General features: G+C 40.9%; 1 protein-coding gene across 1 annotated transcript; it reads left to right on the top strand.

Annotated features, from left to right (window-relative positions):
* Window positions 1-2,051: 2,051 nt before the first annotated feature.
* USP30 (ubiquitin specific peptidase 30) lies at window positions 2,052-13,161 on the top strand (the record flags this gene model as incomplete). The annotated part of the gene is made up of 12 exons (XM_082007516.1): window positions 2,052-2,473; window positions 3,450-3,632; window positions 4,901-5,004; window positions 5,858-5,956; window positions 6,703-6,745; window positions 7,010-7,104; window positions 7,853-7,912; window positions 9,017-9,103; window positions 9,704-9,784; window positions 10,795-11,014; window positions 11,694-11,802; window positions 12,897-13,161. The coding sequence occupies exons 1-12, from the start codon at window positions 2,374-2,376 to the stop codon at window positions 13,159-13,161; spliced, it is 1,446 nt and encodes a 481-aa protein (XP_081863642.1). The 5' UTR covers window positions 2,052-2,373.
* Window positions 13,162-14,002: the final 841 nt, after the last annotated feature.

Here is a 14,002-nt window from a genome sequence, read left to right as displayed (position 1 = left end):
GGCACCTTAGGGCTCTCTCACATGGATCAAGAGGTCTGTGCTTAGGTGACTGAATACTACGCTAGAAGTGTGATAAAAACAAATTTTAATTGCATGAAATGCATGCATGTTCTGTAATATATTCCAAAAGCATTGAAAAAAAGGCTTTTTCAGAGAAAAAGTTTTGAGAACTTTGTTCAGGATGTGTTTGGCATCTCCCTCCACTCTCCACTTCTTGCCACCTCTCTTGCCATTCTCTTCTTATCCTCCACAGACACACAGATTTCCATAAACATGACTCTGCAGTCGTGCACCCTTTTACTTGTCTTTGCATTGGGTGATGACATGTTCGGGCTGAAGAATGACATTGTTCCAGCTATTTGTTACCATAAAGGAGCTCAGCAGTTTATTTGGCATGAAAGGCAGCCTGGCCCATCGCAATTAAAAAATGAAAGGCCTCAGTAGATAAAACTGGTCTACCAACACCTTCCTGATTTGCAAGATTTATGTTTCCTCTTCAGAAAATGTGGTTTAAAGAAACCATAGTTCAATGCTTTATATGATCCAAGAAGTCTGTTCTGTTTCACTGGGTAAAATACTGTAGATAAGGTCAGTACAACGGGAGGAGTTACTGGACTGAAGCTTCCAGAGGAAAGCAGTCATTGCAGGCCTTTATCAGAGCGGTCTCAGCAGAGCATTCTGATGGAGTTCCAGGACATGATTTATCCACAAAACATGAGTTCACAGAGACTCTGGGTTGCTTCTCCCAAAAACTTGCTAGCAAATGGCATTTTTCATGCGGAATTTTAGCTTACACGTTCATTGCATAAGAAACAACTTTCTTTTCAGAATACAGCAACTGAATTTTTTTTTTACTAAATAAGGTCCAATTTTCTGGTAAGTTTAGGGTGTGAGATTTGGCCTCTAAGCACGCTAGTTCTTTTGTCTCATGTATTTAATGTGCATGGGAGAGCCATGAAACTGGTACATTGCACATGTACGCTGCAGGATGTCAGGATGACTTTATTTCTTCACATCCTTCTTCTCTTCTGCCTGTCACTCCCCTGTTCCTCTCAGCCTCTTGCTGTCTGGTCCATTACTCTCCAGACTGCTCTCCTCTTAAGAACAGCCTTCTGGCACACGTGGAACAATGTCAGGCAAACAAGGACTCGGCAAACAAGGACTCGGCCAGAAGGAAACATTTCTCTAACAAAGGTGGTTAGAATTAATCTCGGGAGGTGTGAGGAAGGAGGGTGTTACCTGCCAGGCCCACAGACACGATCAGCAGCTGCCATCTCGAGGTGCTCTCAAAAGCTGCATGTGTCAGCCATTCTGCCTGAGAGTGCTCCCGGATGCCTCCTCTCCTGACACTGACGTGAAATACTTCTCTAAATAATCCGCCAAAATGCAGCAGTTAAAAAGAAAACCCAACAGCACTAGGTGGAGAGCAAACAGAGTGGGGCCCTCAAATACCAGGTGCAGAGGGTGAGGGGTGTCAAGGCAGTACGGAGGAGCCTCAGGGCTGGCACGGGCTATGCGGGCAGCGAGAGCTCTTCTCTGTCCGTGGGGTTTGGACGGTTTCATAGACTCACAGAATCATTTAGGTTGGAAAAGATCTTTAAGGTCACTGAGTCCTACTGCAAACTCAACACTGCCCAGTCCACCACTAAACCATGGCCCTCAGCGCTACATCTACAGTCTGTTAAACCCCTCCAGGGCTGGTGACTCAACCGCTTCCCCGGGCAGCCTGCTGCAGCGCTTGACAACCCTTCCGGTGAAGACATTTGTCTTAATTCCCAACCTAAACCTCCCCTGGCACAACTTGAGTTTGTGGGTTTGAAGTGTCCCACCTCCTCCCCACAGCTTTGAGCTACCCGCCCCTCCCTCCCCGGCAAAGCCGGCGTCCACTCAGGAAGGCCGGGGGGCTGCCAGGCAGCGCGGGGATCGATGCTCCTTACACCCACCTTCCCCCGGCCTTGCCCAGTTGACGGTGCCACCTCCCCCCGCCCCGCCCCGTGGCCTTAGCGACCAGCCGCCCGCCGTTGCTAGGGGCGGTCCGCACGCTAACCGGGCACCCCGCGCCACTTCCGGCGCTCCGCCGCTCGGTCCGCCGCACCGCCTGCCCGCAGAGCCCTGGTTCCGGCGGGGAGATGCTGCCCGGCGGCGCGGCGGCGGCGGACGGGGCGGTGCGGAGGTTGTTGCGGGCGTGCGCGGCGGCCAGGTCAGCGGGGACGGACCGGGCGGGGGGTGCGGACCGGGCGCCGGTGCCGGCGGGGGCCACGGCGGGGGCGGCCCGGCGGTGTACCTCTGCAGGCGGAGGTAGCGACTCCCCGGTTGTTTGGGTTTTTTGTTTTTTCTTTTTTTTTGTTTTTCCCCCGTTTCAGGCACAAAGCGATGAAGAACTGGGGCGTTATCGGGGGGGTCGCCGCCGCTCTGGCGGCGGGGATGTACGTGCTGTGGGGGCCCATCAGCGAGAGGAAGCGGCGCAGGAAAGGTAGGGAGGGCCCAAGCGCTGGCAACCGGCCCCGGCCCGGGGAGCACGGGAAAGAGCCGTTAAAAGAGCGTTAATCCAGTTAATCCCTCTGCGCTCCGGCTTCGACTGGGAGCGCTCCGGGTGTCAGAAACGCCCCGGTTTCTGGTTTTTATTGACAGCTTCTGTAAATTGTTCTCTCCTGCTAAAGGTGAAACCTTGGTCACTGCCCTGTTTGGAAATGGAACAAATGTTAAAAAATAAAAAAAAAAAAGGAGTATTCAACAAAGGAGTTTTGTACCTTACGTCATGTATTAATTGTATCGATTGGCATTTTTCTAAAATTGTGACTCGTTAGACATAACTTTGTGTCTTGTGATAAGCTGGTTACTGAGCCGCTGCAGATAACACGCTTGATTTTATTTTGCATTTTGGAATGCGAAACAAATGTGTTCTTATTGACGGCTAGTACAAGAGAAGCAAAAGTCTCTGGTGAAGTGGAGTCATACAGAAATACCTCTTATTAATCCTTAGCAACCCAGGATTTTTCATAACAGTGTGCTAATCTGAGCAAAAGAGAAAGCTTCACCAAGCCAAGCTGGAGTGCGCAACGGTGCGGCAGTTGACCCCACGGGCTCCTCTGTTGTGTACTGGAACCAAAAATTTTACCGTTTGTACGGTAATTTGCAGATAATCCTGAACCTTGGTGTTTTTGATAGAAATCTATTCCTACCTGGAGGAAAAAAAAAAGAGAGTATTTTTCAGAGAAAACGTAAAAAAGTTTTACAGTAGTGTAAGTCTCAGAGACCATCATGTATATAAACACTTTACAGCATGCTGTCGTACTGTGTCTTCCAGTTTTTATGGAGTGCAAATACCAAATAAACTGAAATAACTGAATTTTAATGTCATTTTAATACCTAACGTAACACTTGCTATTGAAAAATAGTAAGGTTTTCCTAGACTTTATGGTGTGACATACTTATACTTCTATTCATAGGGCTTGTACCTGGCCTTCTTAACTTAGGAAACACGTGTTTCATGAACTCTTTGCTGCAAGGCTTATCTTCCTGTCCATCTTTCATCAAGTGGCTGGAGGAATTTACAGCACAATACAAGACAGACCAGAACCAGTCCACTGAGAATCAATACTTGTCAGTCACTTTGCTGCATCTCCTAAGAGGTACTTTAATGTTTTCATGTTGTGATAAACCAGGAAGAAAATATTGAGCATAAATGTTATCGTTTCTAGCCTCCTTTGCTAAATAAAGGAAGCTCATGTGGTCTCGTATTCTCTTTTTAATTTCCCTCTACTAACTTTGAACTTCATTGGCCAAGTTCAACCAACTTTCACAGAGGGGTAGAGATCCAAAAGGTATTACTGTACCGAGCCTGAACAATGCAAGGCCCAGTTGCGTGTGTCCCCAAAGCTGTTTGTTTCCTGGCCAACAGCTGAACAGTTTCGGGTTTTGTTTGACTCTCCTGGCAAATCAAGAAGCAGTGGGCGCCCAACCCAGTGTCACGCACATTGCTCCGAAGAAGCCATTTGCCAGCAGGTTAAGCAAATCGAGGTAGAGGGCAACAGTGGTGCCGAAAATGTAGTATGGCACTCATTTCCACAGGCTTTGATGTATTTGCAGTTCACAGAGTATTAATGGTTAAAACAGTATGAATATGTACTCAGAACAATTGAAGAAATAGGAAAAATGTTATCACAATTAGATGGACACTCAGAATTCTATATAAAAGAAAATTAATGCATTATAAAATAATGGAAGCAGGTTTTTTTCCAAGCTTACTATTTTACCAAAAATATGGACTGCTAAATGAAATACTTTGTATGATGTTGGATACAAATATTAAAGCCTCTAAGCCAATTTTGGTAACCCACTGCCCGTGTGCTAAATTTGTACATCAGTTATATCCTCTTTAAGCACTCAAAATGTTTAAGCAATTTGTTGGCTCTCCCTGGCTTTCCTCACAGGGCTTTGTTTTAAAGGAAATCCATTGGAAGTTTTCATGTCTCAGGATGCTGTTCAAACTAAAGTTGTGCCAGTTAAGCATGTACATTTAACTGATGTAAGGACGATGAGACATTAATATTGGGGTTTCTGTGAGATGTGAAGTACCCATTTTTAGCCAACCCACTAGGAAAAATTTGCCCGTTAGGACTGTGTTTACATTTATTCTCTCTGTATCAGCTCGCTGAGAAACCTTTAAATTTGCATATGGATTAGATGAGGAGAAAGTGCAGTCAGTTAGCTGAGTTAGATGAGAACAGTAATTAATACACACTACTTTGATTGTCATTGTCTACCTGCCTTAATCAAGAATAACTTTGCTGTAATCGATTACATGACAGTTAACTAACATAAAGTCTAAAATAAACTGATTTGTGTTCCAACTGTTCTTTGTGGCTCCTTCTAACATTTTTAAATGCAACATCTCTAGCTTTATCCTGTCAAGAGGTAACAGAAGACGATGTCCTGGATGCAAGCTGCCTGTTAGAAGTTTTAAGGATGTACAGGTGGCAGATCTCATCATTTGAAGAGCAGGTGATTGCAGAATTTGAGTTAGACTGCCTGATATATACCTCGATGCATAGATACGGAATAACGGAAAATTGAAGCTATGGTAGTAACAGCCCCAAGTGGCAAATGTGAATCTTTGCCGTAGCAAAGTTTGCTTTAAAGAGTGAAGGAAAACAACCATGTGATTAAAGAATGGTGTTTTCAGTTTGCTTAGATATTCGTCATGGAAACCCTGGCTGCTTCAAAACCCTGTACTTAATTACCTTCAGATTTGGTACAATGGAGCCAGTAATATTAAAATAGAACAGATAACGGCCCTAACTTCGCTGTGGATAATGGGTCTATGCTAGTGTGCCACTCTGCTTGGAGGGATGGACTCTACTTCTCTAACATTTCCAAATTTAGTTACATGTAACATGCAAGATTTCTAATTCTTGTTTTCTGTATTTTCAGCCCCTAAATAAGTGCACCTGGCTGATGAACTCAACCAATTATCTCACTCGTAAAACACGGTTCTGTCTTTTATATTTCAGAGCCAAAGCCAGCAGCAGAGATTTCAATTATGCTTTTATTGAAATCAAGGAAAGCAGGCATTTGTGCATTCATTTTTCTTTTTTCCTCCAAGTATTTTAATATCTTTTGAGTTTATATTTTTAATAATGTGTGCTGTTACAAAGTTCAGCTTTATAGAAAAAGCTTTTTGGCAAAACTGCAGCAGATGCACAAATTACTGCTATTAATACATAAGGTGAGCTCAAAGCAGTAATTTTTGCTTTAATTTCCTACTGCAATGATGTAGTTGTATGTGTATCAGTACTCTTGGTGTATGTTTTGATGTTTTTTTGCTTCCTCTAAGTCTTATGCCTCTATTTAATAGGATGCTCATGAACTATTTCATGTCCTTACCTCGTCATTAGAAGACGAACGGGATCGGCAGCCACGTGTGACACATTTGTTCGATGTGCATTCACTGGAGGTGACTTCTTTACCAATGTTACTTCATTATCAGGAGAAGTTTCCATAGTCTGCTTAGATTCCTAAGTGTGTCAAGTACAAAGCGTCTGTTTAGAAACTGGATATTTTCATTACATTTACAAAGCTGTTCCTTAGTACTCTGCTAGAAATGAATCAATAGGTCAGGCAATCTGAAGAATGAAAAATGTTTTTCATAAGCAAATGTATTTGAATTTACAGTGATCCCGCTTTCGTGAGGGCTTTTGCATTCCTAAATCCACAGAATTTAGGGATTGAAATACTGGCACAGTACAGTAGTCCATCTAAGAAGTTACTCTTATCTGTAAGAGCTGATGCACGAAAGAGGTTTGAAAACTGCAAAATGGACATTTATGGAATAGTCCATTTGGAGGTAAAATTTATCTTATCCTCCAGTTTAGTGATAAACTTAGTGCAGGCAGAAGGTTTCTATCTCCTTTTGTCTAAAATATAAATAAAAGGTTTACAAAATCTGTTAAGCTTTTATTTCAGTACTCTGAGGCAGAGAATTCTGCGGATTAATTATTCATTTTATTAGAAGTGTTCTTTTTGTCAATTATAAATTTGTTGCCTACCAGGTTTTTTGGCCTTCCTCAAGTATAAAGAGACACTAAAACTCCCACAATTGTGCTACTGTCAGAAAAGCATATTAGGGATGAAATAAGAACATATTTAATACTTAATGATTTCTAAGGTAGGGCTAATGAAATCTTTTATCTTCCTTTGTAGCAGCCAGAAATAACCCAAAAGCAAATATGCTGCAGAACAAGAGGTATGCTTTTCTCTATTCTGAAATATGAATATTCATACTGTAGTCACTTTGTTTATTAAGGGGATAATATTAATTGATCTTTGTCTGTATTGGACTGAAATATATCTCTTCAGCTGTTAAAAAAAAAAAAGTGAATTATTTGTCAGTGGGACAGAACATGTTTTAGAGCAGTTACTTTTGTTACTGTGGTCCAAGAATGTGGAATTGTAGTGATGAACACAGATGTATTGAAAATAAAAGGACAATTTCAGCTTTGTGTTTCAGGGTCTCTCCCCTCTGTGTCAAATCACTGGAAATCTCAGCATCCTTTTCACGGAAGGCTGACCAGCAACATGGTTTGCAAACACTGTGAACACCAGGTATAAGAATGCGTGTCTGGTAACATGTATATGTGAAAAAGGATGTCTGACAGAGCACATTCTGAAACCATCATCCCTTGTTTCTGATATAGTTGGTTTAAGCACCAAAGGTTTGCTGGGCTGACAGCCGAGACTGTTGCTTTTTCAGGTACTTATGGTGTTGGTGATGAACAAGAATGTATCACTAAATATACTGAAGAAAATTAAGCATGAACCATTTTGTGGGGATAGTAGCTGTCTTATCAGACAGAAGAACAACTGTCTCACTACATTTAGTATTCAGTACCACAGCTATCATATACTGAAAATTCACTCACATGGGTAGCATTTTAGGACTAGCTATTCATTCAGCATGTGGTATTGAGATTGCACATGCAAAGCCAAATTAAGTTGCAGTCCAGTTATCCAGAGTAAGGAGATGAAGATAACCTGGATAAAGAAAAAATACAGAAAGTAAATCTCATTTGTAGATCAAACTGTAAGAGTACGTTCAGTACTTCTGCTTTTCAAAACCTTGCAGACAAATTTAAGTGAGCAGGGGCAGCTTCATCAGAAACAGGCTGAGTAGCACCTTGTGTACCTAGTGTTCCCTAGCACTGTGCTTGGGAAAGCGGGTGGTTTTGACCCTATTCCACCAAGTAATTGTGAACAGCAGAGGGCATATGTTCATCTTGTGTCAAGTTGTTGTGGGTTTTTTTGGACTGCCATAAATTTTAGCTCACTGGATATGTGAAATATTTTCTTGCAGTCTCCTGTGAGGTACGATACCTTTGACAGTCTCTCGCTGAGTATTCCAGCAGCTGTGTGGGTACGTATCCCTCACCGATGCATGATCCAGCCAGTCTGCCTATTGCCTTGTCGTTACTAGTGCCTTTTTAAGATGCTACAGCCTACGTGTAAATGAGTAGCTAGTTTATTTTCTTGCCTATTTATAAATGATCCCGTTGTGCTAATACAGTTCCTCATCACTAATGTGTTGGCACAAATTACCAGATAGCAAAACAAGCATGACTTTGTTGACACCAATAGAGTTTTTTGTTTCTCCCAGTGGGGTATTTGGTCCTTTCTGCGTAATTTGAACGGACCAGATCATATCCCTAGGGCTGTTTCTGGCAGTCTTGCAAGGTGACCTTTGGGTGCTCTGGTCTCTGTGGTGATAGTACACAAGTTACCCAATACAGGCTTTTGATCAAGTGATTTCAAATGGAAATTGTTTCTTTTTGGCTCTCTGAAAAACTTTGAATGACAAAACACTGTAGATTTTGGGGGCAAAATGTGCAGGATGTTTTTGAACTGTAATGGTTTGTTACTTAATGTCTGCTAGCGATTTGTCTTTCCATCCAAGTAGCAACTACTTGTACTCATGGAAACTCTGACTTGTACCTACAGGATACACTCCTGGACAGCTAGGACTGGAATTTGGACACATCTGCTATTTGTGTTTTATTTTATACCGTCATTGAAGATTATGCCCTTCATACTTGGCAGTATGTAGTACAGTCTACAAGGAAGGATAGGAAGGGATGCCTAAATTCAACTAAATGCTTTGTTTCTCCTATGTAGAGGGTCAGAGTGCATAAAGTGACCCATGAAGTCCTGGAACTTTAGAGGAAAAATAGTAACAGGGCCAGGAATCTGTAGTTTAAAACCCCACTAAAGGAGTCACACAGGGAGTCACAGCTATTGTTCTTATCTACAGGCTGCAATGTTTTCCATGTTTAATCCAGGCTGAGGAAGAATCCCCATAGTTACATTATCAGTGTTTTACACTCAAAGCCATTTAGTCAGTTTTCTCAAGAAATAAGTCTGCAATTCTGTAGCTTCTATGGAAGAGGTTATGAAAAATCCTTTCATACCTTAAGTGGTACGCACCCTAAAATTACTGCAGATAATTTTGGTTTTCTGTACTAAGGGTCGTCCTACGACGCTGGACCACTGCCTCCATCATTTCATCTCCTCTGAATCTGTAAAGGATGTTGTGTGTGACAACTGCACTAAAGTATGTCATTTTAATTTATATAACCTTCTAGCTCAGTTTTAAGCCTGCTGACAGAATTATGGCTTCAGTTTTTTACTCCTTTCTTTGTGACTTCAGGAAAGCCTCTAGCCTGCCTGTGATTTCTTATATTTAAAATAGAGTTCTTAATATTTTGAAGCTTTATTTATTACTGATAGTACAAAATTTACAGATATTTTATTCTCTAATTACCAGGTATTATTTAGATAATATTTGGGATAATTTTTGTGTTCTGTTATTTTAAACAGTATTTTGCAGTTCCCCGTAGTTTAACGATAGCATAAAGCCAAAGTGGCTTGTCTGAAAACCAACAGAAATGGCATATGCCTACACGTAAACCTGGAGACTGGGCTTGTTCTGTAAATGCTCATTTCTGCTTGATTTTCGTTAAGAATTCTGATCCATTAGGACAGTCCAACACTTCTTAAGAAAGTTCCTAGAAAGCTGTAGATGTAATTAATGTACTGAGCATGGTTCTAGATAGAAAATTGCTTTTGTCTGCAGCGTGCAGACCTGCACTGTTTTGTGTAATCTGATAGAGCAAGTAATCAGATGGCTTTATTTTTTTCCCTTTGATTTCAGATTCAGGCAGAAGGGACTCTGAATGGACAGAGCGTAGAAAACCAGAGAACAACATTTGTTAAGCAATTAAAGTTAGGAAAGGTGAGGCAAGCTAACCCTCCAAATCTATTCTAAATGCTATTATACAGTAAATTATTTCTTTGATCTCTTTGCTTGATGCTTGCTTCTTGCTATTAGACTACTTTAATGTTTTACTTTTTTAAAGTAAACTAATTTGTCAAATATTTAGGCATTGAGGCCTCAATTCAGCAAAACATCAAACTCTATAGCTTAAAGAATGTGAGTATTCTACTACTATTCAGCAAAACACTTAAACGTGAGTTTGGCTCAGTGGCAGTTCCTATGTCTTGCATTAATTCTTGATTTCCTTGGTAAGTGAAGTGATTCATATATACAATGTTTGTAGCATCTATAGCAATTGCAAATGTCAAAGAAATTAAAATGTTCTAAATGCAGTTTAAACAAGTGAATATGGTGCTGACCATCAGGTGTAATTCACAGGAGAAGGCTTTACTATATTTTGCTCTGTAATCATATAATGCAGAGGACAATAGGGCACTGGTCTGTAATTAAGAGCCTCAGGTGCCATTAATAAAATAATAATATGCACTTATTGATAGAGGTCAACCCTGGCATGACTTTGAATGTCAGATATTTATAACCACTTAACCTTTTTTTCCCTGGTACTCCCACTGTGCAAAAACTTTACTTACTGAGTAGCAAATGCCTTACAACTTGCTCCAGCAACTTCCAGTCCTTATTTCAACCTCAAAGGTCAACAAGCTAGATGAGATTGTAGGGACACACATGTATTTTATTGATTTTTCTTGCATTTGGAGAAAACGCTTAACATTAGCTATCCTACTGCCTAGTGAGTGAGCAGTAGTGGAACTAGCAGAAATCTCAAGAGAGTGTGAGTTGGTGTCATGTCCTATCGCAAATAATCTTACAGTAGCACATAAGGGAACAGTTCAGTGAGGTATTTCCTTATCCACTGGACTTACCAGTTCGGTTAGTATGCTTTTAACTTGAACAGCTGTTTCTCTCAGTTTAACATCTGTTTTGACTCTCCTTTTGGAATATTGCTGAAGCTTCCTCAGTGTTTGTGCATCCATCTGCAAAGACTGAGCTGGTCAAACCAAGGCACTCCTCTGAAACGTCACGAGCACATACAGTTCAATGAGTTCCTGATCATGGACATCTACAAATATCGCATTCCTGTTCATAAATCAAGCCAGAACGAGCTGAATCAGAAAAAGTCGGAAGAGACAACACCTGGAACAAGGGTTGGGATAGCAGTAAAACCTTCAGGTACTTATTTTGAGAATAAGATCTATCAGGTATTTCTACATTTCAGTGATAAAACATTCTAATCTGCAGAATGAACATAAAAGTAGTATCTTTATTTGGATCTGTGCAAAGAGGACAGGCAGAAATCCCTTTCTCAGCAAGCATTAGGATACCCTGTTCCAAGTTTACAGTTCAGTTTTGATAATTTAATTTGATCCTACTAAATACTAGGAAAAACTTAGAAACAAACAAAAAAAATCCCAGATAGCATAGAACTCACCTGGTTTATGTCCAGAGGAGGAAGAAATGTTGAACTCGGGAAGTCCTAGGGATTATCGTGCTAGTCATCTCTTCTAAGGCTTCAGAACAAGCATAGAAAGAATGCTGGGAATGGCGACTTAAAAAACAATTAGAAAATCTAGCTGTAGCAGGTCTGTCATTTAGGCAGCTCAGTATTCTATTTAGTTAGGATTTTGGAAACATGGTCATTTTCATACATGTGTAATGTAAAAGCAATCACCACTGTCTTTGGGTATTATCTCCTCTGCACCTCTTACTCTAATTCATTACATATCACAATCCCGTAAGTAAAATACCTTCATATTCTGTGATGCAAGGTACTGCAGACAGAAGCACTGTTATTAGCAATACTAATAGTAGCATTTAAGTTCAATTACTGAATGTCTACTCTCTCTTGCAGATGCAGAACAGCCATCTGGTACTAAACCACTCTTTATGAATGGTGCCTGCTCCCCTTCATTTTTAATGTCCTCGGGAACTTTTCCACTTGCTGCATTCCCTGAATGCAGGTAAGTTAGAGATTTGTACTCTATCTTGTAATTTTTGTCCCTTCAAATTCTGTCTTCCTTTATTCTTTCTTTATTATGAGGCTGCATAATGACAGAATTTAACATCTATCCTAGCTTCTGGGCAGAGATTTTTTGCTTTTCTCTTTGCCACTTTTTAGTGGTTGTCTTTGGCTCCATTTCTCTCCTAGAAAAAGGAGTAGAGCATGTTACAAGCAAAACTCAGAATCTTCTTTCTCTGGTTCATGGTGCAGTAAATCATCCTTCTGAATAGCCATCATCTTATTCTTGCTGTTTCCTTCTACCCCTTCCTTTCATTTTTCCTCTTATTCTGATTTTAAAACTGTTGCAAGAAATCCATGAATCTCTTACAGATTTTTTTCAAACATTATATTTAACAAGTTTGATTTAAGTTGCAGCTGCCATTATTCTACTTAGTAAATCAGCCTTGCTACTTCTCCTGATAATCTGTTTTTTTGTCCTTTTGAGAACATTCACTTATTTTCATGCTGGTGACCAATGTATAGTTAGTTCTATACCACTTCTTGTATCTGCCATTGCATATTTTCCCCATGGAGAAGACACTTCCTACCATCACTGTGTGAAGTGAGAAGCCTGGCAGCATTTTGTGCCAAATGTTTGTCATGAAGACAATTCTAGAGCACGTCCTTGAAAGTGTGTCCATTGTTACCTGTGGATTACCTGCCGCAATTTTACCTCTTTCCAGTTAAAAGCACATCCTTCTGGAATATCTTTTCTGTCCAATAACAGTGCTTTAAGAACTAAATACTGGCACATTTGTAGATTTGATGGAAAACGCCGTTGCAAAATTCAATCAGTTATGCTGTATAACATGTGGTAGCCCTCTAGCATAAACTTTTAAATTAAATGGTTTGGTTTTCTCGATAGTAGAATAAGGCAGCACTGCAGTGAAGGCTTGGTATACTGAAAAGTAATCACAAGGCAGTGTGTCTCTCATGGAGCCACGTTTGCTCTAAAAAGAAGACAACTGAAGATAAAGCAAGTGGGGCTGCTTCTGGTATGTGTGTGATCCGCAAGAGCCGCTGACCCTCTCCTTTTTCTCATTTGTCCCTCAGTTCCCCTGTGTACCTTTACCGTCTGATGGCAGTTGTAGTTCATCATGGAGACATGCATTCTGGACACTTTGTGACCTACCGCCGCTCTCCACCTTCTCCTAAGAACCCACTCTCTGTCAGCAGTCAGTGGCTATGGATTTCAGACGACACGGTTCGCAAAGCTAGTTTGCAGGAAGTCCTTTCTTCTAGCGCTTACTTGCTTTTTTATGAGCGTGTTCATTCGAGGGTACAGCACCAAAGCCTGGAGTTGAGGGCTGAAGAGTGATGGAGAGAGAAGAAGGAGGACAAAAACCCTCTAATGAGATCTACGTTGCACCTCCTGTCTGTTATGCAAATAACCCACCACAGGCCCTTTAACTTTCCCCTCCCTCTATGGCAATGGCTGGCTCCTGCTGGGAGTTGTGTTTTGTACCAAAATTGCGCTGCCCAAAGTTGGTCTGCTAATGTTGTGCAGTCCAAAATATATCTGTATTAGAGAAGCATTTATTCTGTTAGGTAGTAATTTTGTCAACATCACAGCTCTGAAACAGACATTTCAAACAGAATTCCCAAGACTGTATTCCATATTCTGACACGTACGTAAATTTTCAAAGGGAGATGCTTAAATCCTATACATTTTGCTGCAGACGTTGCTGAACAGGGGAGCACCAGGAGCAGTTGATGGGAAGCTACTGTTATCAAAGGCAATGATTTCAGAAACAAAGTGCCTTGTGTTTATTTGAATAGCTCGTTACTGTTGTCTGAGTCCACTGCATGTCCCTTGCATTCTGATACATGCCTCAAGATGATAGGCTTAACTACTAATGGAATCAGATTTCTCTTGATCTCCTAGTTAATCACTAAAGCAAGGCATCTCTACATAACATACACAATCCAAAAAACGACTTCTCTGTTCACATAATTTTCCCAATATTTTAGTTCTTCGTACATCATAGAAGTTATGCTGATTCAAACTGCAGTTTCCTTTTTCCAGGAGAAAAAAAATCAATTTTTTATCTATTGAGAGACGAGACCCTGATTTATTGCTCTGTATCTTTGGAATATAGCTGAAATCAAGAGACAGAAGTGTTTGCTAGCAATCAGTGTTGTAATTTGCTTTGTCACTA

The sequence above is a fragment of the Phaethon aethereus genome (assembly GCF_964289735.1).
Source record: "Phaethon aethereus genome assembly, chromosome: 17".
Lineage (NCBI taxonomy): Eukaryota > Metazoa > Chordata > Aves > Phaethontiformes > Phaethontidae > Phaethon > Phaethon aethereus.
Note: the sequence above shows the minus strand (reverse complement) of the source record. Positions and strands in the feature narration are given on the sequence as shown.